Consider the following 23,133-nt stretch of genomic DNA (forward strand, 5'->3'; position numbering starts at 1 on the left):
TCCTAGCCTGTTTCTGTATTTCTGGCTGTCAAAATAGTTCAAGCTCTTTCAGGATGGTGACTTAAGCTGCCATTTTAACTTGGAAAACAAAAAGAAAAGATTAAATGTGGCTGAGGTGATTGTCATTCCCATCCCCAGGAGGACAGTAGGGGCCCCATCTTGCTCAGGGTCTATGTTACATGCAGACTTCATGGTTTGAGGGGCTCCACGTTCCTGAACACCTGCTTTTTCCCTGTGCCTAGATAAAACTGCCTGAAATCCCATCCTTGCATGGCAGTCCCTGAGGGTTGGTACATCGTAGCTGCACGAATGACTTCGAGTCCACCTGGGAAATAAGAGCCGAGTATGGCAGGCCCTGGTAAAGTGCCAAACCCAGCCCTGAGTTCTAACCTACAGGTGTTTGCCGTGGGAGGCGTGTGGGGCTTCTTCAGTGTGTTTACCTTTTGATAGGTCTGATGTCCTCTTGCGGTGCTTCCCAGCCCGTCTCCAACCCAGCTGCATCCTCCCCAAACAAAATGCACTGAGCTTTCATTTTGTCTGTCAAACTGATGCATCCTGGGTGAGGAGGCAGGTGCCTGGTGCTTCCAGGCCCCCAGTTCCAGCAGCATCTTGTTCGCGGTGTGGTTGGACCACGTCAGAGACTCCTCATGGCCTCTGTAGTAGATGCAGGGTCCACAGCATGAGGTTTGCAGGTGGATGTGCATCTCAGGCAGGCAACAAAGCCATTGTCAGGCCAGCACTTCACACACCAGCCTTTGGGCCTCAGGTAAGCTTGAGATCAGTTGTCCTCTTTTATGACTGAAAAGGCCACTGGAAGACTTCCAGGAGCAACACAAAGGCAAGCAGTAAATTACCCATCCCTGCAGATGCCTGTTTCATCCGAACACTCAGCTGGCTCGCGGTTCTGCATCATTAGGATTCTGCAGAACCCCATACCACTTGTACTTGTTCCATTTGATGCTCCATCCTGAACGTCTCAGACAACCGTGTTCTGATCAGGGGGCCAGAGTAAGGCTAGAGGTGACAGGGAACCATGGTAGTAACAATAGTGGCCCCAGTCAGCATTTATCAAGCACTTGCTCCGGGATGGGTGCTGTGGCAAATACTTTACATACTTTAGCTCATTTCATCGTCACAACAGCCTGTGAGGCGGGAACTGCTATCATCCCCACTTGTCAGCTAAGGAAACTGAGGCACAGCAGCTTAGGTGATTGGGCCACATGCACACAGCGAGGAAGCAAAAGCAGTGGAGTTGCATCTCGGACCCAAGCAGTGAGGCTCCAACAGAGCCTGTTCTTCCAGACAGACGGTCATTGCACAGCGCTGCTCAGCCACCTGCCCTCAGGCGGTCTGAAGGACAACTGCAAATCCAGAGTGATGCCCGGCCTGCACGCCCATTGAGATGAGTCTGGGGAGGTGGAAGCAGTCACACCTGCAGCTCGTTCTCAGCACCTTCTCCGCCTGTACACCACCCCCAGGGCCCATCCGAGCCAGCTCTGGGGTGAGCGTGTAACACGGCACCGTCTCCTGCTCTGAGAAGCCTTCCATGTCGCAGGGAAGAGATGCTCCTCAGGCCCTGATGGCTCTTAAACCAGTGGGGGGCCCCGTGGAATTAAGGGCTCTGCTTCCTGCAGCAGCTCAGCCTCCATGCACAGGCTGGGGTCATACTCCATGCACTGGGAGGGCTCAGCCCTTGAACTTCACCCTCTAATGCCGGCCTCTTAGCCCCCCAGGCAGCAGCCCTTGGCTGACCATTCATTATTCTCTTTTGAATGTAATCATAGCAGCAGTTCTGGGCTCTCTGCACAGCACCAGTCCCTTCCTTGTACCAACCCTATAAGGTTCAATAATTCATCCGAGATCCACAGCAAACTTCAGGGCAAGGCCTAGACTCTTGTCTTATCTGACTTCCAAGCAGGCGCTCTTGACTGTGGGCTGGGGGCTGATACCAGATGTCTGACAAAGGGCGAAACCCAGGATCTCCTGGCCTTCACGTCGCTGCCACCTGGGAAGCGTGCTCACAGCGGCAGCCTCTGTGACCACTGAGCTGCTGGTCAAAAAAATCACCCCTGGTTGAGATCAGCCCTGGTGAGGCCATGCCAGCACGGGCATTTGCAGCTCACGCCTGTAGTGAACAGTGTGCAAAGCAGCAGCGCTTCCAACCCGCCCTGTGGGGCTGAGCCAGGAAAGCGGGGCCCGTGGCCTACAGCTGGGCAGGGAAAGGCAGGAGGTCTCAGAGAGCCGGCTCCTGAGTGTGACGCTCTGACCAGCAGCCGAGGTGTGGCCCACGTTCCGTTACAGCGCAAAGCCTCAGCGCTGGGCATCAGCTAGCAAGGGGGGCTCTGGCAGGCTGGGACCCGACTCCATCACACTATCCTCTTCCAGCCCTGCTATGAAATTTGAAATTACTGTTTCAGAATTCTTTGTCCTTTCTCCTCCTCTCCCCAACTGACCCCAAAACCACCCTGGGACTATCTGACTTTTTTCCTCTTTAGAAAATCTTATCTACAAACAGAGCCTGCGGGGTGTTCACAGATGTGACTCTGAATTATTTAAAAGCTGTTTCCTTAAGAAGGTAATTATGGTTGGGACCAACCTATACTCATTTGGTGCCTGGATATTCAAACAACTTAGGTATTGGGATAAAAAGCCAACAAAATCATAGTGAATACGTTGCGGGCTTTAATGTAAATATGAAAGGCAGGCCCACTTAGAGACGGGGATGCCAACTCCACGTGTGGGAGTCGGAATCGCCGTGTGGCTTGCAGTGCAGCCCCACAGCCGTGCAGAGAAAGCGTGCGTGTGGCGGGGTTGAAGCTGGCTGCGCTGGCTGACAGCACCCCACGGCATCCCGCAAGCGCGTGTGGGAGCTTGGGATCACTAGGTAGCCTGGTTCCCACTCCTTTATGGCATCAAAAGTTAGGTTTCTCTCCCTCCTACCTTCTTCATTTGGGTTTTTATAAGAAAGCAAAACCAGCCCCTACCACCGGTGGTGCCCAGGTGGGTCCATGAAGCAGCGCCGGATGCAGTAGGCTTCCAGTCTCTGTTCTTGCACACGTGCTGCTGGGAGCACCCCTGCCCCTGCCCTACCTTCTCCCTGAGGGACCCCCTCCTAGACTGTTGAGGCTGTGCCCACAGCTCCCCTTCCATCAAGCACGGGGCGCCCACACACAGGGAGACATCAGGAGCATGGCATTCCAGAGGGCCCATGCGTCACTGGCACACTACATGCCAAGGAGTTTGCCTGCCATCCTGCAGGTCCCAGGAGGAGCACTGTCAGACGTCCCTCTCTAAAAGCTTCTTGTCACCATGCAGCGAATGGATGGAAGGGCCCGAGGTTGCAGACGGGAGGGCTGCCGGGGTCCGAGGTGGAGAGGATGAGAGTCTGGACCAGCTCGGGGGCCTCCAATGAGGGGCTGCCTCTACAGGACCTGCAGGGAGAGATGCAACTGGAAAGGGCCCGAAGAGCTGCCGTCTCAATCCAGTCTGGGGAGGTGTGGCACTTGCCAAGGGTGGCGAAGCATCGTGCAGAATCCTACAGCCTGTGGCCCTTAAAACGTGGGTCTTGTCTAGTCCTAACAAAGAAGAAACAGCCCTGGCCGGGTGCGGTGGCTCACACGTATAATTCCAGCACTTTGGGAGGCTGAGGCGGGTGGATCACGAGGTCAGGAAATCGAGACCATCAAGACTCCGTCTCAAAAAAAAAAAAAAAAAACAAGAAGAAGAAGGAACAGCTCTGCTGCCTCCTTGGGTGCAGCAGCAGGTGACTGGGTGGGTGTCTGGAGAGTAGGTCCTCATGCCTCTCACCCTGCAGGCCAGCTGGGCAGAGCTCTGGCTCTCAGAAACAGCAGCCGGGACACAGCGGGCAGCTGCCCCATCACAGCCATGGAGCCACCACCGAGGCTGGGGCCGTCCAGCAAGTGCACAAACCCGTCTCAGACCCGGAGGTAAAAGCCAGCTCTTTCCTACAGATCATATGGGGCAGAACCAAAAGGACTAAAAATGTAAAAAGATAAAGGAAAGTAAATGTTAAAAAAAAAAAAAAAGAAGAAGAAAGCCTGTCATTTCAAAAGCAGCCTGATGCCTAACTTCAGCCCTATGTCTTAACACAGCTGCATCGGACAAGTTTGTACCTAAGACCCACAGCTTTCAAATATTTTAAGGAGCAATTTGGTTGCCAAAGAAAGTCTCATTATAAAGTGGCCTTTATGTGAGGGGACCTTGCCAAGTCAGGCCAAGACAGAGGAAACTGGGCCCTCAGTCCTCAAGTAGTTTTGCTCATGAAATCCCTAACAGAATTCTTGAGAAATCATGTATCCCATACATATTTTTAAGTTGTCACCTAAAGTTTTTCTCATTAATTCAAAACTATACAGAATAAGTTTTTAGCATATTGTATTTTATTTTAAAATAAATTACATAATCCTGTGATATCTAAGTATTGTGGCAATTTGATGCCTACCACCGCCCAGTTAAATGTTTCTGGAACAAGTTCTTCTTAGCTTTACATCCTTCCTTTTCCTCCTCGAGCTGATATTTACATTCCATTTGTTGGCCCATCACCCCAGAATTCTGTCCTAATGTCATTTAATCTTGGAAATCTTGTAAAGGTTTTTTCTTTTGAATTTCCAGTGACCATAAGACCATAATCATTGCTTGTTGGATGGAATTATCATCATAATTATCACTTGTTCACATCCAAGCAATTAGGATACTTTACATACTTTGATAATTGTTGGACATAAAACGTTATGATTGCCCTGAAATGCATCTCTTAGCAAGCTGGGCATGGTGGTTTTTCACTCAGCTCATGAGCGCACCTGACTCATTTCCAGAGAAGACCTTGTCAGAAACGTGTGCGCTCGTAGTTCTGTCCCTGCTTTTGGTGGTTGCTTTTTTTTTGTTTCTGTAGAATCTCTGAAAATGTGCTCATGTAAATAAATAAATTGACAGAGAGGAGTCTTGTTATAGCAGCGCCATTTTCTCTGAACTCCTGACCTATATGCCAAAACATTGTGGCCCATCCATTCTCTGTCATTAAGGATTATTTTTAATGATCTATTGATTTTGAGCTCAGTGAGATTCCCCTTCGGTTTTGTTAAAATCAAAGGATGACAAGCCGACCACGTTGCTGGGGGCTCTTACCCATTACTGGGCCGGGTGGGATTCTCTTAGTGAACTCAGCCTCGGTAGTCCTTCATCCTTCATGTGGGGCCCACCTGTGTGCAAGATGCCCCAGGGACAGACGTGGGGGCTCCAAGGCCTTCCTTGCCCTCGAGACGCCTGTGTAGGCCATGATGAAGGAGGCACAGGAAAGGAGCAGCTCCTTGGAGCGAATCAGGCATGTCCATTCTCAGCACATTTGCCAGTAGGCTCCTATGAATGCGGAGAGCCTGGGAACTGGTCTCCCGAATCCCGCCATGTGTCTGTGCTTGAAATCTTCTGGACCCATAGGGGTGCACACGTGAGCAGCTGTCCTGGCGAGTGGAGTGTTTGCAGATTTGCTGTCGGAACGTGTTAGTCTTCAGTCCAGCATCTTGGGTGGGTGAACTGGCATTTGGCTAATACAGAGTGGAAAGCAAGCCCCGCTCGGAGCTGCACACCCTGCAGGATGTCTACAGGTGCTTCTTCCTCTCTACTACCTAATGCGGGAGGAGAGCTGGGCTTCACTGCCACCCAGCAGCTCTCAGTGCCTTGAGGAGCACCTCTGGGCTGGGCACTGTGCCAGCCACTGCACCCACTCATCTGTGGGCTGGGAGACACACACACGAGTCCATTCAATGCACGACTCCTCTGGCATTGAACGCCTGCCAGGGGCCTAGTGTGATGCTAGAAGGACCAAAAATAAATGCCACCTACTGGGACCCTGTCCTCAATTTGCTTAAAATCTGACTGGAGGAAAAAAGATATGGCAAAAAGCACAACAGTTGCCCAAACTGTGTCACACTGACTCTCACAACTCAACATTTGGAGTTCAGAGAAAAGAGGCTGGGTGCTGTGGCTCACATCTGTAATCCCAACATTTTGGGAGACCAAGGTGGGAGGACCTCTTTTTCTTTTTTGACCTCCTGGGCTCAAGCAATCCTCCCACCTCAGTCCCACGAGTAGCTGGGACTACAGGCATGCATCACCATGCCTGGCTAATTTTTACATTTTCCTTTGAAGAGATCAGTTCTCTCTATGTTGCCCAGGCTGGCCTCAGACTCCTGGACTCAAGTGATCCTCCTGCCTTGGCCTCCCAAAGCATTGGGATTACAGACATGAGCCACCACACCCGAACCCTTTCCTTTGTCTCTTCTATTTTGTTCATAAAGCATGTCTCTGTTGATCACTGCATGTATATGTGGAAGGAAGGACAATATGATTTTAAGAAATGTAATATTTAGCATCTTGGCCCCAAGATTCTACAATCCTTTCATGGGATTTTTTTTTTTTTTTTTTGAGATGGTGTCTTGCTCTGTCACCTAGGCTCCAGGGCAGTGGTGCAATCGTGGCTCAAGCCATCCTCCCACTGCTGCCTCGACCTCCAGGGCTCAAGCTGTCCTCCCACTTCAGCCTCCTGAGTAACTGGGACCACAGGTGTGTGCCACCATGCCTGGACTTTTTTATTTTGATATTTTGTAGAGATGGAGTTGGGATGACAGGTGTGAGCCACTGCACCCAGCGAGGAAGATCTCTTGAGTCCAGGAGTTTGAGACTAGCCTGGGCAATATAGTGAGACCCTACCTCTGCAAAAATTACAAAATTCAGCCGGGTATGGTGGCGTATGCCTGTAGTCCCAGCCACTCGGGAGGCCAAGGTGGGAGGATTGCTTGAGCCCAGGAGTTCGAGGCTGCAGTGAGTTATGATTTTACCACTGCACTCCAACCTGGGTGCAAGACCCTGTCTCAAAAAACAAAAATGGAGCTCAAAGAAAAGAGATATCCAGTGAAGGTGAGTAAGTTTAAACAGCAGTCATGCTCTGGGCCTGAATCTGGTCTTCGAATGTGACTGATGGCACAGCCCTGGGGTGGGCAGCTGGCAGCCGCAAGAGCACAGGGAGGGGGCGAGGTGGGGCAGGGAGGGGTCTTACTGATGGCCGCAGGGGAAGGCGCATGTGAGGAGTGAGCAGAAATAGGGCAGGAGAGGCCTGGACTAGAAAGGCACAGAAAACCCAGGCAGGGGAAGTCAGGCCAAGGCAACAGGGAGATGCCGAAGAGACTTTCTACCTAAGCCTCCGGTGGCAGACACCATCCTGCAGTTTTACTTCTTGTGGAAATGTGAGAAAGGGAAGGGGCTGCTCTCCTCCTCTCTTAGATCCGTTGCCTATTGGTTTTCATTGGATCTGAACCAATTTTCCAAAATTTAGCACAGTGGTGATTCCACCAATCCCCTGAACCTGCTGGGCCACTTGGAAGCATGTCTTGCAACAGTGCACAGCTACACCACGACCTGCCACGGGGCGCAGCGAGGGAAGCAGCCTCGTGAGCAGGCATGAGTCTCTGCGGTCTCACGGTGTCCAGATCTGATAATAGCTAATTCCACCAAATATTAGAGGGGGCTCACATTTAATTAAGGAGTGGCCATTTGTATGCTCCAGACTGGAGGTCCCCACTGCCCTGAAGTCAAAAGAAGAGTCCTTCAGGGAATATGCCAATCTTTTCTTATTTCTCTGCTGAGCTCCTGCCCTCTTTGAATGCAATTATGGGAACAAATAAAATGGCTTAACTCAAGTCCCCTGTGGGACAGTCAGCTCTCTGCTGATAAAACCAGTTGTGTGGGCAATCATTAAATGAGAAATCTAATATTTAACTAAATTTAATAGTCTGTTGCTTTGGTGCTTTCCTGTGAAGGGTGGGATTTCAATAGAGAGGAACGAGGTATTCACGTGCAGCCCGTGTAGTCCGTGAGCGATCAGAACGTGGTGTGTTCCCACAGGAAGTCAGAACTCTCAGATCCAGAAACTGGTAACGGGGGTTTGGTGGCCAGCCTGTGTTCCCATTAGCTCTAGGCCAGCTTGACTCAGAGGGCAGCGGAACAACATTGCTCCCTGAGTTTAACTTTCGCCTTCGTGATCAGCATTTGAGAGTGACACCTGAAACATCAAAGTCACATGCGTACATACGGAGACAAGACCTTTAACCAATTGTGAGAGGGTCTGTCTGCATTTTCTCTCATTTTGAGGTTTAGTCATCCAGACAGGCTCTTGCCACCAGCAGACCTCCCCAGCTGAAGCCCTTTCTGGGACCCAGAAGCAGAAGCTAACTGGTAGCAAGAAGCCCATCTCTGTTCTCGTTGGTAGAGGGTCTTTCTACCTTTGCTCCTGCCAATTCCCCTGACCTACATGGGTTGTCACTTCTATCATTTGACCCACATTTGCACACCCCAAGTTCCTCACCTGTTTTCCACCTGGGATGATCATGTCAGCAGTCAGAGCAGCAAAGATCACAGGTTCTCCAAGGGTTACAGCTGAAGCATCGAGATGACCTCGTGAGATCCAGGCACGGGTCTCCTCCAATCAGCTGGAGTTTGGAGAGTATGGATGGATTGCCTCATAGTCCCAGAGTCCAGTGAATTAACTTAGGCACATCATTAGTCTTCTAAACATCAGAAACTTTCCCATCAATATAATGCAGTTTGCTTTGGGTTCTCAGGTCTGTGCCGTGTGGGAAACACTGGTTGACAGTCTGGCCTCAGTTTTTCCAACTCTTGCCATTCGAGAGGTCTGAGCCTGGGGGACTTTTGCAGCTTCCTGAGACACTCAGGAGGACCTCTCAGTCCTGTTTAGTTTCCTGGGGCCATATGGGAACAAGGAGAAAGACTTGGGTGGAAACCCAGACACGTTACCATCTAAAGATGCTTAATTTCCAAGATATGAATTTATTTTCCACAAACCCATCTACCCAGGGTACTCAAAACTAGTGCATTTTGTCCCTGGGATGGGACTGAACACGGATACCTTGGCAGGGGTTAGGGAGAAGGATTTGCAGCCAGGAAAATGACCTAAACTTTCATTTTGACGGGTGCCTGAGATAGGGTGGTCAGGCCTCCCTTGGAGGAGGTGACGCCTGTGTTGATGGAGGAGAAGGAGCTAGCAAGGAAGATTTCAAACACAGGGCAGCACGTGCAAAGGCCCGGAGGCAGCAAAGAGCTTGGGAAATGCTGTTCTCTTCATTACCCAGCTGCGCTCCCTGCTAGTCTTCCTTTCCTGTAACTGTGAATAGAACATGAAGGATATGCAGTCACTGTCTCATAAACCAACTCCTCTCACCTAAGCATGTGCCTGGAGCATTGCATTAAGGGCTGAAGGCATTTGAACTCAATGAGTCCAACACCAGTCAACACCAATGAGTGCTGCCCCCAATCCATTAGGAACGTGGGCTGAGGCTATGAAGCTGGCACGGGGGCATGCAGGCCTTGGCATGGAGTGCGCTCCCCTAACTCACATGCATGACTGCGAGGGAGAGCACGCCACCTCTGCAGCCAGGTCTCTGGGTCTCAGAGTTAAGGTCAAGTCTACTTGGGCTTCCCTCGGACTTCACCACTGCAGACAGCCCTTGCAGACACAGCTGTGTTTCCTGCTGTCTGCAAGGGACACTTTTCTTGCGTGCTACATGGTGTTCGGAATCTTTCCCAGTGGTGGTCTAATGTCAGATTTGTTAAAACTCTACCTGTTTGAAAACAAGTGTCACCATTCTCCCCTTATTTTTTAATCAAAGCTAAATATTCAAACATGTGTCCAGCAACTCGCAAGTCATTTTCATTTTATTTACCCCTCACAAGCACTGGGAGCTTCCATATCCCTCTGTTCCTCTACAGAAGGTTGCCAGGCCTGCTGGGCACAGTTCTTGAATAAAGCCACAGCCCCATGTTCTCCACACTAAGCCACACGTCCAGAGTCTCCTAGCGATGGGCAGTCATTTGCCCTCCAGCTGCCCCAGAGAAGCGCCCACCTGCAGAGCTTCAGAGCAGCATTTTTTTCTTTTCAAGGGAGTTACACGGGAGGATGATTGGACATCCATTCTAGCATTGTTTGTGATCATTCGTTTACTCTAAACAAATGCACAAATTACAGCTGCTTCAAAGTGATCTGATGAGCCAAAGGCAAAGTTCCTTGCAGAAAAATTCCCTTTCACAGTAAACCACAAGTTGTCCCCATGTGTAGGCTTAGTGTGAGAAGGGAGAAAGGAAGTTGGGTGGTTTTGATGACACATCAGACGATGAAATGAAGTAGAATGGCCATTTCAGTAGATGAACAGAGTGGGCTCCTCAGGGGACTTCTTTGCATTTGAAGAAATAGATAACGAGGACGTGTGTGCGCTGTCGCAGCCTGAGGCACAAAGGTCCAGTGCATCCACGCCTCAGTGTGGAACTGACTTTGGTCTCTACCATGGAGGGAGGACAGCCAGTCCCACCACAGTGTGGAGCGAGGCTCACACGACTCCACTGTCCACAAATATAGTCATCGAAGTTAAGGTCTGTCCAGAGACCAGCTTATCTTCTGTTTCAGGAGAGAGATCAGAATCCATTTTATTTCTGGGAACATTTAATAAAGATGACACCCTAGTTTCCACCTTCCTTTCCTTTTCTGGTTATTATGGCCACAATTTTGGGAAAACCATTTGTCCTAACAGATATGTAGTGTAGGTTTTCCTAAAACCAGCAGTCATGGGGAGAATCATACCAAAACCTGTGCGTGTGACCCCACCGAGAACAAAAACCTCTGGTGGGAGAAGGAGAGAGCCTAGGACAGTGGGGAGAATCTTTAATCCGCCCCAATCCCAGATTTGAGACTAGGCTTTTGAGTGCCTAACTTGAGCGTGTTTTTTAATGCCCAGTTTCTTGGTCTGTACACTAGAAATAGTAACAACCACCTCTGAGGCTGATGAAAGCAGCAGTCTACACACGTGAAAAGCCACGGCCCACAGAGGTCCTCCGTGAGTGACCCTTGCATCTCAGCGTGTCCCTGTTTCCTCTCTTTCAGAAATGTTTGACCTAGAAACAAATGAACATGTCAAGAAGGCCATAAATGACCGACAGATGCCTAAAGTGGAATACAAGGACATCGAGATTGATGATTATAGTAAGTACTACATTTTTCCCCTTTAAAAAGAATGAAAAAGAGAAAGAAAACATGGGCTCGGACACAGTGCAGTCATCAGCAGCAGGCACCGTGCACAGAAGGCTCCCCAAGCACGGGGGTGTATCTCTGTCCTGCAGCTCCTCTGGCATGGAGTGTCTTGTGTTCAGAACCAAGATGCTCACTCTGGTGACAAAATGAAAAAAAGCAGAGCACAGGATCTCTCTCCCTGAGAGGCTGACAATTGCTTCAAAGCAAGATCGCAGACTCCAACGCTCTCCTTCTTTGGTGACCGTGTCAAGACACCGTCCAGAGAAACCTCTTCCCTCTGGAAATTCCCTTTCTGTGCCATCTGAAGTCCTTCCTGCCTCATCAGCTGGTGGAGGGTGGGCTGATGAGGGCTGTCCTTGCAGCCGGAGTTTACGTGAGGAGGTTTGAGTGCTGTTACCTCCTAGGAAACGCCTCTCACTCTGCCTTTCTCTGCCTGTGCCCTTCTTTCCTTGAGCTGTCCCTCCAGTCATTCGGTAAGTTCTCCTGGACACTAACTCTGTGCTAGGCGTTGCTAAGCACTAAACACCCCACAGCATTAGCTGGACCTGGACTCACAGCTCCAGGAGGGAGGCAGAGCCTGGGAGCCTCAAGTCCCACCTCTGCGCAGCTGGCTCCCAAGTCAACCCGGCTGGTCCCGTGTCCTAACTGCCCACCAGGTCATTACTCTTGGAAACCCCAAGTGTAAAATGCCCACAGCAGATTTCACTGTCTTCCCCCAGAACTCTGTCCCCCCTCCAGACTTCCCCACATCTATGCATAGCAGCCTTTTGGTGGTAGGTTGGCGTCAAATAACTGAGACTTCAAACCTTGAAGTGCAGACACTGCTTGCCCATCACCTCCGAGGCTGAAAACAGGTTTCCCTCCTGTGCGAACTCTGACTGCCTGATAGTAACTGCAGGAGCGCTTTGTTGAAAGAGAAGGTTTCCAGGGCTCTGGGGGAAAGCGTGTTGAGGCTGATAAGTAACACGGAGCTGAAAGGGCAGCGAGGAGGAGCCACACACCTTGCCTTTGCCATCCCCAGACTGTCTCTGGAACCTCTTTGTCTGCCCTTCCCCGACACTAGACAGTGGCGTGTCGCCTGGGGCCTGGCATCTTCGCTGGCAGCCCCCTTGTGCTCAGCAGCTTGGAGGAGACACAACCACCTAACAGACTCAGCTCCCAAGAGCAGGAACCAAGGCTCACCCCATGAAACAAAAACAGGTCCCCTAAACAGTACGTGCTGCAAAGCTGCGTTGCGTAGCGCAGAAAGCAAACAGCACGAGAGTTCAGAGAAGAGCCTGAGACTGGGCTGGGGACGTGTGGGGAATGCTCACGGAACGTGGGATTTGAACATGGTCCCTGCAGTCAACCTCGGGTGGGCTCACAAGAGGCGAGAGTGCAATCCAGAGAAGAGGGCAACGTGAGGGGCTTAGGGGCTTAGGCAAGAGCAAGTGCAGTTCACTGTGGCTGGGTCTGGAGGCTGCCCTGGAGTCCCAGCCTGCAGGACAGCCCAGGTGTGGGTCCTGCACAGGGACCCTTGCTCCCCCGTGCTCGCCACGCCCTCCCTGAAGCCCACCACAGGCCCAGGCCAAAAAATCCTGCCCCTGCCATTTGGCCGTAGGAAGCTATGCTCTATCAGAACTTTTCTGGACATTGCGTTCACCTCTGAAAGTCAGAACATTTTGGAATTTTGATGCACTTCAAATCCGCCCCCGCCCCCGCCCCCAACACACTTACATGTCCAGAGGCTCTCTCTCTTAAAAATACCCTGGAGGTGACCACACCACGCAAAGGGGCATGAAGGAAATGAGTAGGGAATGAACTAGAAGAAAGAATAATTTTGTGTGTGTCTGTGTGTGAGACAGAGTCTCACTCTGTTCCCCAGGCTGGAGTGCAGTGGTACAATCTTGGGTTACTGTAGCCTTGACCTCCTGAGCTCAAGTGATCCTCCCACCTCAGCCTCCTGAGTAGCTGGGACCACAGGCAGGCCACCATGCCCAACTAATTCTTTCTTTTTTTTTTTTTTTTTTTTTTTTCTTTTTTTTTCTTTTTTTTTTTCTTTTTTTTTTAGTAGAGACAGGGTCTCACTATGTTGCCCAGACTGGTCTTGAACTTCTGGGCTCAAGCAATCCTGCCTCAGTCCCCCCAAAGTCCCAAGATTACAGGTGTCAGCCATCATGCCCAGCCTAGAGGAAGAAGAAGAGAAACTCAAGAAAATTATAAACAAGGGTTGGGCACGGTGGCTTATGCCTGTATTCCCATTACTTTGTGAAGCCAAGGAGGGCAGATCACTTGAGGTCAGGAGTTCAAGACAAGCCTGGCCAACGTGGTAAAACCCCATCTCTACAAAAAAAATACAAAAATTAGCCAGGCGTGATGGCATGTGCTTGTAATCCCATTTACTTGGGAGGCCGAGGCACAAGAATCACTTGAACCTGGAAGGCAGAGGTTGCAGTGAGCCGAGATCATACCAGTGCACTCCAGCCTTGGCAACAGAGTGAGATTCTCTCTCAAAAAACAAAAAACAAACAAATAAACAAAAAATGGATGCTGTGACAATCTGCTTTGGCCAAGAAATGTGTGTATTGGCCGGTCGCAGTGGTTCACGCCTGTAATCCCAGCACTTTGGGAGGCCGAGGCATGCGGATCACTTGAGGTCAGGAGTTCAAGACCAGCCTGGCCAACATGCTGAAACTCTGTCTCTACTAAAAATACAAAAGTTAGCTGGGTGTGGTGGTGCACACTTGTAATCCCAGCTACTGGGGAGGCTGAGGCAGGAGAATCACTTGAACCCAGGAGGTGGAGGTTGCAGTGAGCTGAGATCGCACCACTGTACTCCAGTGTGGGTGACAGAATGAGACTCCATCTCAAAAAAAAAAAAGAACTGTGTGTATATTATCCCAGCCCAATGGAGAGACCATCATTGCCCCGGCGTGTCTCTGAAGCTCCTCTGTTCTGCCTCCTCAGCAGCCTTGGCAGCCAGGCCGTCACCCTGGCGAGATTCCTTTCTGAGCTCCTTAGACCTGGCCTCCCCCTCCAGCCCCCTCTACCCACTGCTGTCCCAGTAACGCTTACCAAGCCTGCAGCACTGGTGTGTGACTGTCATCCCTTCCTCTTAGGAAATGCAGAAAAGACCTTTCGAAGCACAAAGCCAGCTTCCCCACCCTTGCCACACACTCTATCCTGCAGGGGGTTTCCTTGAAAGGTAGGTGGGTACAGATGCCAGGAGAGGATGTGGGGCGCCTGTATGAGCCCGGCAACAGGAAGACCCCCTTAGGGATCGCAGGAAATCTGAAAGATGTCAGCCCTACCGACCTGGCTTGGTTTTGTTTTTCCATTTTGTGCTACCAGAGGCTAATGCTTTTCTTTTCTTTTTTTTTTTTTTTCTTTTAGAAAAGTAGGACATCTTCCAGAAGGGCTCCCCTGAAATGTTTTCAGCCAGTCAGAACCCGGTTTCCAAGGTCTGCCCTTGGGCTTATCAGTGGCAGGGAGCAGCCCAGACCATGTTTTATGGAATTTAAATGATGAAGTCCAAGGCCTGCCTCTCTCTCCGCTAGTCCCTGGGCCATTGAGCCAATTTGCAAGCCATTAACATTCAGCCCGAATCAGTCAGGAGACGCCAGGTCAGAGCTGGCTGCCCAGCCAGCCTCCCAAGCCTGCAGTGTATCTGTGTAGTAATTGTATTGAAAAGCCGCTAATTCCAATTTAATTGCTGTGCCTTTGGTAATCTGGGTCGTAGTTAACATCAATAAATAAATTCCAACTTGGATGGGAAGGTTTGTTGGGAGGTGGGGGGGGTGCAGAAGAAATTGGTGAGGCAGGTTTTTGAGGTTTGGTTCCTACCCAGTCTCCCTCACCCACTGGATTTCACGCTGCTGAGAACCAGATCCAGTGACCTTGGTAGCCGCAGGATCCAGTGGGCTGTACCATCCTTCCCTGGCGTCCTCTAGCTGTGGCTGCAGCAGAGCTACAGAGCCACCCAGCACAAACCTACCAACAGCGAGACCCGCAGAGCCACCTGGCTCTGCACAGAGGCACTGCCATGGGCTGGCACCCTCTCCCCACTAGGCGGCCCCCTGTTTCATCCCACACTCTATCTCTTCCTCTCCCTGCCTCCCTGCTCCCAAATATCCATCCCCAGCATCCCCGATCAGACGCTGAGAGATGCTTTGTTGCTGCAGACAGCCTGCCCCCTCTCAGGGCACCATATTTCCCTGCCTGAAATTCTGCTGCTGGCAAGTGCTCAGGCCACTGAGTCTTCTGTGCATTCAGTGTGCTCCCATATGCAAGACTGAATGGAAGCTTCAGAGAAATTAAGCTTCACACAGGTTGGGTGACTTGCCCAAGGCTGCACAGCAGGCCAGAGTCCTCAGGATGAAAACCCTGGGCCAGTCTCTGTCCTGTGGGCTTCCCCTCAGGCCCGATCCAGAGCACCCTCACCCCCACGGTCACCCAAGGGCATGCCCGATACCCCATGGCCAGCGTTGCCCCCTAACCCATGCTGTGCTCTGCTTCTCCCCAGACCTGCCCATGCAGATCCTGAAGCCAGCAACCTTCACCGACACCACCCACTACCCTCTGCTCCTGGTGGTGTAAGTATCGTCACGTCTGTCTTTCCCTGGTGCTCGCTCTGGGGCTCCGTGACCCCCGTGATAAATGAATATTGAACTCTTAGGAAAAGATAAGCAGGAGAAACGATATGGTTGCAAACTGAAAACATAAGATCGTTTAGCCCAATGTCAGGTTCTTTAGGACTCGTGGAGACACCCAGAGGTTAAAAGAAAGTGGGTGCTATGTACCCACCGCCTCTCCCCAGGCTGCCTCAGCTTCTGTGACTATAAAGGGAGGCTGCTGGGATCATCATAGTGGCATCTTGCATGACAGGCTCACCGGAGGCAGGCAGGGGACAGGTCCCAAGACACAGAGACACAAGATGGCCGGAGCCTGGGACCTGCACCCTGAGCCCGTGGGTCTCACTGGCTGGCATTTCTGGCCACTGCCCTGAATGCTCTTTCTTCGCCAGCAAAGAATTTTTTCAGCTCTTGTGTTCATTAATGAAGCCTCCGGTTTGGGTTTTGAGAACAATTTTTTGTGCTCTGTAAATGCGTTGAAGATGTTGGGTCTGATTAGGGAACTCAGTGCTAGGAGCCGGCCCAGTGCCCTGTGCATAGGTTCAAATGCTGCCTGACAGCCCTGAGTCGAGGTGATGCCCACATGCTCACACCGCACGGGGATGCAGCGCAGAGGGGGCCGCCCGGACCATTGAGCAAACGCCCCAGTGCACCTCCTGGTCTGTCTTTTCAAGACCATGGAGCAGGAGAAACTCCCGCAGCCCTTGTAGCCCGGGAGAGCCGGCGGAAGCAGAGGCCTGTGCCAGGCTGTGTTAGGGATGCCGGTGCAGCGACCCCCTGAGTAAACGCCGGAACCTGATGGAGCTGATTAACCCTGGTGTCTTGCCCGGCTCCCTTCCTGAGGGCTGAGTCCCTAAATAGCAAAAAGGTTCCATTATAGAAACGCCCCAGGGCACAGATTCCAATAGCTGATTCTGTTTTGCAATTAACCCACTTTCCTTAATATCTGGACTGCTTTCACACTTTCCCAGCAGCCACGCATGCACACCCACATGCAGACACACGCACCCACACACAGGCACACGCACCCACACACAGGCATACGCACATGCACACACACCCACATGTGCACACACGCATGTACACCCACACGCACACATGCACCTGCATACATAAGCACATACATATGCACACCCACATGCACATATAGGCCCACATACACCTGCACGCACACACACCCACACACAGGCACACGCACATGCCCACACATACCCACATGTGCACACACGCACACACACACAGACACACGCAATGTACACACATACCCGCATGTGCACACACGCACACACACACGTACCTGCATAAGAACACACATATGCACACCCACATGCACACATACACCGACATACACACACATGCACACACATACACACGTGTGCACACGTAGCCACATGCAGCACACACATGTGCACACCAATATGCACACGTATGTGTATACACACATGCACACACGTACACATCTATACACACCCACACTCCCACACATCCACACCCCACCCCCCCACAGACACGCACCCACACACCCCACACACGTGGGGTGAAACCAGATTTCCCCCACTTTCTCCAGGATGCTAACAACTTCCGAACCAGCTTTCTTCCCCTGCCCACTGGTTTCTTCAGTGATCTTAAAGGAAATCCCCAAAAGCTTTTCAGTTTACAAAACGATTCACTTTCCCTTCAGAGGTAAAAGTGGTTGTGCCAGGTGGAGACAGCTGAGCTCTGCTGAGCTGGGACAGGGCCAGGCAACCCCACCCGCTGGGCGCACACTCACTCTGGCCTCGCAAGCTTTCCTTGGAGGCTGTGTCTTTTTGTTTGTTTCTCGCTGTGACATCAAATGTGATAACAAGGAGATCTGGAGTCCCTGAGCCCCTGCTTCAAATTACAAAACCCAAAAGAAAACAAACACACCCTCAACATAGAGCAGCGCCATGACTGACCAGGACCCTAAGCATGCAGCACTCCAGCGCGCCACTCCTGGCCCGCTCCTCCTGCCGCCCCCCGCACCCCACTCCTCAGTCCTTGGCGGACAGCTGGGACAGTGCCGGTGGTCGGAGCCGTCACCTGGCTGGATCCACTCGCAGGAGGGGCACTGCTCCCTGTTGCTGTTCCAGGGAGGCAGGCTGGACCTGGGGCTGGCTTTCTCTCCTATGCATGCTTTTCCCAGCAAGAGGGAAAATCACTTAAAAACCTCCCCACACCCATGAGTATGCTGGTCAATGAGGAACAACTAGTCCTGCGTAGAAAATGGCCCTGTTCCCAGCCTGGACAACATAGCAAGACCCCATCTCTACAGAGTAACAGATTTTTCTTTTAATTAGCCAGGCAAGGTGGCACATGCCCACGGTCTCAGCTATTTGGAAGGCAAAAGTGGGAGGATTTCTTGAGCCCCAGAGGTCAAGGCTGCAGTGAACCAAGATTGTGCCACTACACTCCAGCCTGGCCAACAGAGTGAGACCCTGTCTCAAACCAAAATAAAAAAATAAAGAGAGAAGGAAGGAAGGAGAGAAGGGAGGGAGGGAACAGCCCTGTTTGAGGAAAAAGAAAGCAGCCCTGTTTGTGGCGCTGGTCAAATCCCATGGTCCAAATGTCCCACCATGGATGCCTTTCAGCCAGCAGCGCCGGGCTAGCAAATGAGGATCTGGGAGGAGAGTACAGTGGGAGCTGCCAGCCCAGGTCAGAGGCCACACTGCCCAGGGCCAATGGCTCTCGACTCCCGAGGAGAGGGAGGGAGAAAGGCAACCCATATGGCGGGTTTGCTGTTACTTCGAAATTAACAAAGACAGACCACGTCTTCAAGCCAGGGATGTGGCTAGAGTCAGCACAGCCTTGTCACTTGTGATGGGTACTGAGGGGCACAGCCTGGGGCATCTAGAACCCAGGAAAGAGAAACCGTCTTGCAATGTAGGGAAAGCCCCGCAAAGGGAGAAGTTGGGAGGGTTTTTATTGTTTCCCTCACCAAATAGATGCCCTTTGGTGGCTGTCCCTCCCGGTACTGGTGTGTTTAGGGATGGCCCTGGGAGCCCCAGGCTCTTGGAGGTCTCCTCTTCCTCCTTGCCTTATGGGGTATGGATAACACCTGGCTCACCTGCCCAGGGCAGCAGAATCTGGGGTATGGAGTTGAGCATGTGGCAGCCGGGTCATGGGTAAAATCCCTTACGGGGGTCATCTGATGTGGCAGCTGCTAAACCAGCCGCCACCCACCACACAGCAGGCCTGCTGAGCCCGGGACTCTCTTTCCAGGGATGGCACCCCGGGGAGCCAGAGCGTGTCTGAGAAGTTCGAGGTGAGCTGGGAGACGGTGATGGTGAGCAGCCACGGCGCGGTGGTGGTAAAGTGTGACGGCCGCGGCAGCGGCTTCCAAGGGACCAAGCTCCTGCACGAAGTGAGGCGGCGGCTAGGCTTGCTGGAGGAGAAGGACCAGATGGAGGCCGTGCGGTGAGCACCCGCCCGGGAAGCAGGAGAGGCCGGGAGGGGACGGGGCTCCTCATGGGGGCTGTGCTGCAGTCATAGTGTGGGAATGCTTTTTGCATGCAATTTGCTCTTACCTAAAAACTCTTGGCCATTCCAAAGCAAGTTTCAAAGGAAACTGTTAGGAATCTTCTCCTAGCGACGTTTATAACTAGTTTTCCCACTTCGGGGTAGATTATTGAGTTGACTAAAACAAGGGTCTTCTTAGAAATTGCCAGTTTGGTCTGCTTGGCTTTTCTGCACTGTGGTCACTGACCTGGGTCAGTGTCCATGCATGTCTTTGCCATTTATCCCAAGGGGAGGCGAGAAGAGATCAGGAAGGAAGGACAGAAAAAGGGAAGGAATATGAATGGGGCTGGATCCGTGGAAATGGGTCACCCTCATTACTGAGAGCAGGACCTCCATGCACATCCAGGTGGGGCCAGAATGCCCTCCCCGGCTCTGAGGAAGGGCAGGCTTTTGTTCTGTCATTCCTGTGCATCCCTATCACTAACTCAGCAAGAGCAACCGACATCACAGAAAACAAAAAAAGGCTTAGCACCAAGGGGCAGATGCTCCAAATGACTTACTGAATCTTGTTGTTGCACTGGAACTAAGAAAACACATCAAGACACTGTGCTAGGCTGCGGCTGGCCTTCAGGCTCATTTTATAGAAGAGTTTTCACAGTCTGATGGCATAGAGGACTGCAGCACTTACTCTAACTTCACCCCTTAGAGATGCTGCAGGAACAACTCAACGGACTGTGGACTCGGGTTCTGGGAATGACAAGAAGGCAGGGAGAAGCGCATCTACCAGGAACCCTCGCCGTGACCATGATCAGCACCGTCACGGGCAGGGGAGCATGAGGCTGGGCCTGGGCACAGGAGGCGGGTGGAGCACAGAGCCCAGCTCAGTACACGTTTATTGCCTGGAGGATGATAGGAAACCTGGCATCTCTGTACCTGTTATACCAGGGTGCTCTGTGGTTTGAAAATCTTTACTTAGCTGACTATCAAAACATTTCTTCTCATTTTGAAAAAGATTGATGGCCCCTGGTATGTACTCAGTAAATGGTCTTTCAGTGGAAAACAGTGAGTGTGTGAATGAATGGACCCCTCCAGGGAGCTATGAGCTAGGTGATGGCAGACAAAGCAATTGCTTCAGAAACCCATGTTGCAGGTGGGAAATACAGAGCAGGCAAGCTGTCAGGACTCAGATACTCAAGGAAGGAGTGTCTGCCAGGATGCCTTTGCCTGGAAGTCAATGACTACAACAACACATGTGTGCTTGCGTGCGCACACACACACCCCTCAAATAAGGAACTATGTTGGCTATGAAAGACATAGGGATGCCAGGCCTCAGGGTTGATGAATCCAGACACCAACAATGTCACCAAAGACCCAGGCTCTCTCCGTCTCTCCGCCCAACCAGCCATGATGGCCTCATCCTAAGCCGAGCCCCCAGCTCATGGATGGCCCTCAGTAGCACCTGGCTCCATGCTGCTTCATCTACCTCCAGCAGGTTGGGGAGGGAACAGTTTTGGAAACTTCCAGAAAGGAAGGAAAGTCTCCCCAGAAGCAGACAGCAAACCTCTCCTTCCATCTCCCGGCCCTCCCCTGCCCATTCCAGAATGTACCACGAGTGAGAGAGGTGCAGGCAGCTCCCCAGAGACCAAGTGGGTCCACCTGACACCAGTGTGGGGCCAGCTCCTGAGCAGAGGACGTGGGGTGACAAGGGCACGCTGGGGTTCAGTGTGGAAGGAGGATGGGTGGGTGACTGCTGGGTCCGCAGTCGGCAGTGCCAGCCACAGAGGACTCCCAGGACACGGAAGCCAGCCCAGGCTGTGCTCTGGAGTGGAGTGGGCCTGGCTTCCTGGGTAAGGGCTCGAGGGCTCTCCTGGCTTCCCGGACCTCCTCCTTTGGGTCTTTTCCATTTGTGCGTGGCTTCCCCTGCCATCTCCTGCTTTCCTCTCCCCACCTGCTCTACCTCCTCCCAGGGAGGTGTGGAAGCCCGGGGCCTCCCCGCCATCAGGGACAGGCCCAGGGGAAGGTCACAGCACCCTCAGGCTCCCCTTCGACACTTGGCGCTGCCTGGCATCTTTCCCAAAGAGCAAAGGAATTAGAGGGCAAAGGTGTTTCACACACATCGTGCCCTAAAAGGAAGGAATGGGCTCAAGCATCTGCTCCAAAACAAGGCAGAACCTGTTGCAGAAAAAGAGCCAACAATGCCAACTCCTAAACCACCAACGCTCAAGAGTGGGAGCACGTGGACAACGGCAAATCTTAGAGCCGCTGCCAAAGCGCAGACTTTCTTAGGAAGCTGATGCCCAATGGCGCTAAGCCACAGAAAGCCTCCCTCGCCTCTCCTTAGGAACGAGGTCTGCATTTTCATTCATCAGAAGGAAACAGCCCAATGTTATCAGAAGGCTAAAATCATGAGGCTGACGCCTTAGCCTGACTCCTCCCCCTCCCACAGTTCCCCCGTCTGCCGCCACCATATCCTCACCGAGGAGCCCACGGGGCCAGCCTCCCACAAGCAGCTGAGATGAGCTGTGGCAGGGAGCTCGCCCCGCCCCTGTGGATGGTGGGGGGCAGCTGTGTAAACCCCCGACTGGGTCCAGTGGGCTCCTGTCTCCCAGAGACAGGTTGTCTCTGGGCTCAACTTGGGATTTTCTTCACCATTTTTTCTTTTGGATCCTACGTGCTTGTGTGTATACACACAGACACCCTGGACCATGTGCTAAGGAACAACAGAAATGCCTCATTTTTATTTATTCATTTGTTCACGTAGCTAGTGGAGGAAGCCAAAATAGTTCTCCCCAAAATATTGAGACCTGCTAAGTGAAAGACATTGAAAACACAGGGAGTCTCTGCCTCTGCCCATGTTTACCAGACACCAGGACATCCATCCTTCCTTCCTGGGGACGGCACCTGCTCACCAGCCCAGAGAGGGCCCCCGCCGTTGCCAGGGACTCTGGGGGCAGATTGTATTGCTTTCTCACAGGTTCCCTCCTTTTAAAAGACTGGAGGCCAGGCGTGGTGGCTCACGCCTATAATCCCAGCACTTTGGGAGGCCCAGGCAAGTAGATCATCTGAGGCCAGGAGTTCAACCAAGAACAGCCTGGCCAACATGGTGAAACCCCATCTCTACTAAAAACACAAAAATTAGCCGGGCGTGGTGGTGCACACCTGTAATCCTAGCTACTCAGGAGGCTGAGGCAGGAGAATCGCTTAAACCTGGGAGGCAGAGGTTGCAGTGAACCTAGATCACACTACCGGACTCCAGCCTGGGTAACGAGAGAAACTCTGTCTCAAATAAATAAATAAATAAATAAAAGACTGGAGCTGCTCTCTCCTTTGCCAGGTCACTATGCCGAGAGTTATCGCTCTTTGTTAAAACACTACGTGAGCAGGGCCCCTAAACCACTGCCTTGAGAGAGGCACTGGAATTGAGGCCCCCGCCATGGGCAGGGCACAGTGCACACCAGGAAACCTCTTCTGGTTTTCCTCTTGTTCATCTGACTTTCATTTTCAGGACAGTGAGAGTGTCTCGACCAGGAACTCATAAGGGTTGAGAAAAGAAATTATATTTTCTCCTCCTTACTAGAAAATGTCTAAAAATATCTCTAACTCCACACTTGATATTATGGCTTAGCCTGAGGTAAAATCCAGACAGACAACAATTTCCACCTGACAAGCCCACAGCCTGCAGGCGTCCTGCTGCTGGTCGAGGTCCAGAAACCGGAAGGACCCCAGCCACTTCGTGGGGGAAGCAGAAGACCACGGTGCGGGGCAAGGTCCCAGCAAGGGTGAGGCAGGGACCCAGGCAGCACTGGCCCAAAGCACTGAGGCCCAGAGCACCAAGTGGGTGCTGCCAAGGCTGGGCCGTAGCAAGAAGCTCATGGGAAGAATCCCTCTGTGGCCAAACAGGTGCAAGACAGAGGCCTCCTCCCAGGAATTGGGAAC

At 51.9% G+C, this 23,133-nt stretch overlaps 1 protein-coding gene across 9 annotated transcripts in view; it reads left to right on the forward strand.

The window, feature by feature from the left end:
• DPP6 (dipeptidyl peptidase like 6) overlaps window positions 1-23,133 on the forward strand; it is a 1,162,044-nt gene that overhangs the window by 1,126,004 nt on the left and 12,907 nt on the right. For all 9 annotated transcript variants that reach the window (XR_003118544.1, XM_025379256.1, XM_025379255.1 and 6 more), the window contains 3 exons: window positions 10,964-11,062; window positions 15,612-15,681; window positions 18,961-19,155. Coding sequence is in view for 8 of the 9 variants with exons in the window: in XM_025379256.1 (XP_025235041.1) it covers window positions 10,964-11,062; window positions 15,612-15,681; window positions 18,961-19,155 (364 nt within the window). In the remaining variant the exon portion in view is untranslated. The remainder of the gene's footprint in view (window positions 1-10,963; window positions 11,063-15,611; window positions 15,682-18,960; window positions 19,156-23,133) is intronic.

The sequence above is a fragment of the Theropithecus gelada genome, chromosome 3 (genome assembly GCF_003255815.1).
Source record: "Theropithecus gelada isolate Dixy chromosome 3, Tgel_1.0, whole genome shotgun sequence".
In the NCBI taxonomy this organism is placed as follows: domain Eukaryota; kingdom Metazoa; phylum Chordata; class Mammalia; order Primates; family Cercopithecidae; genus Theropithecus; species Theropithecus gelada.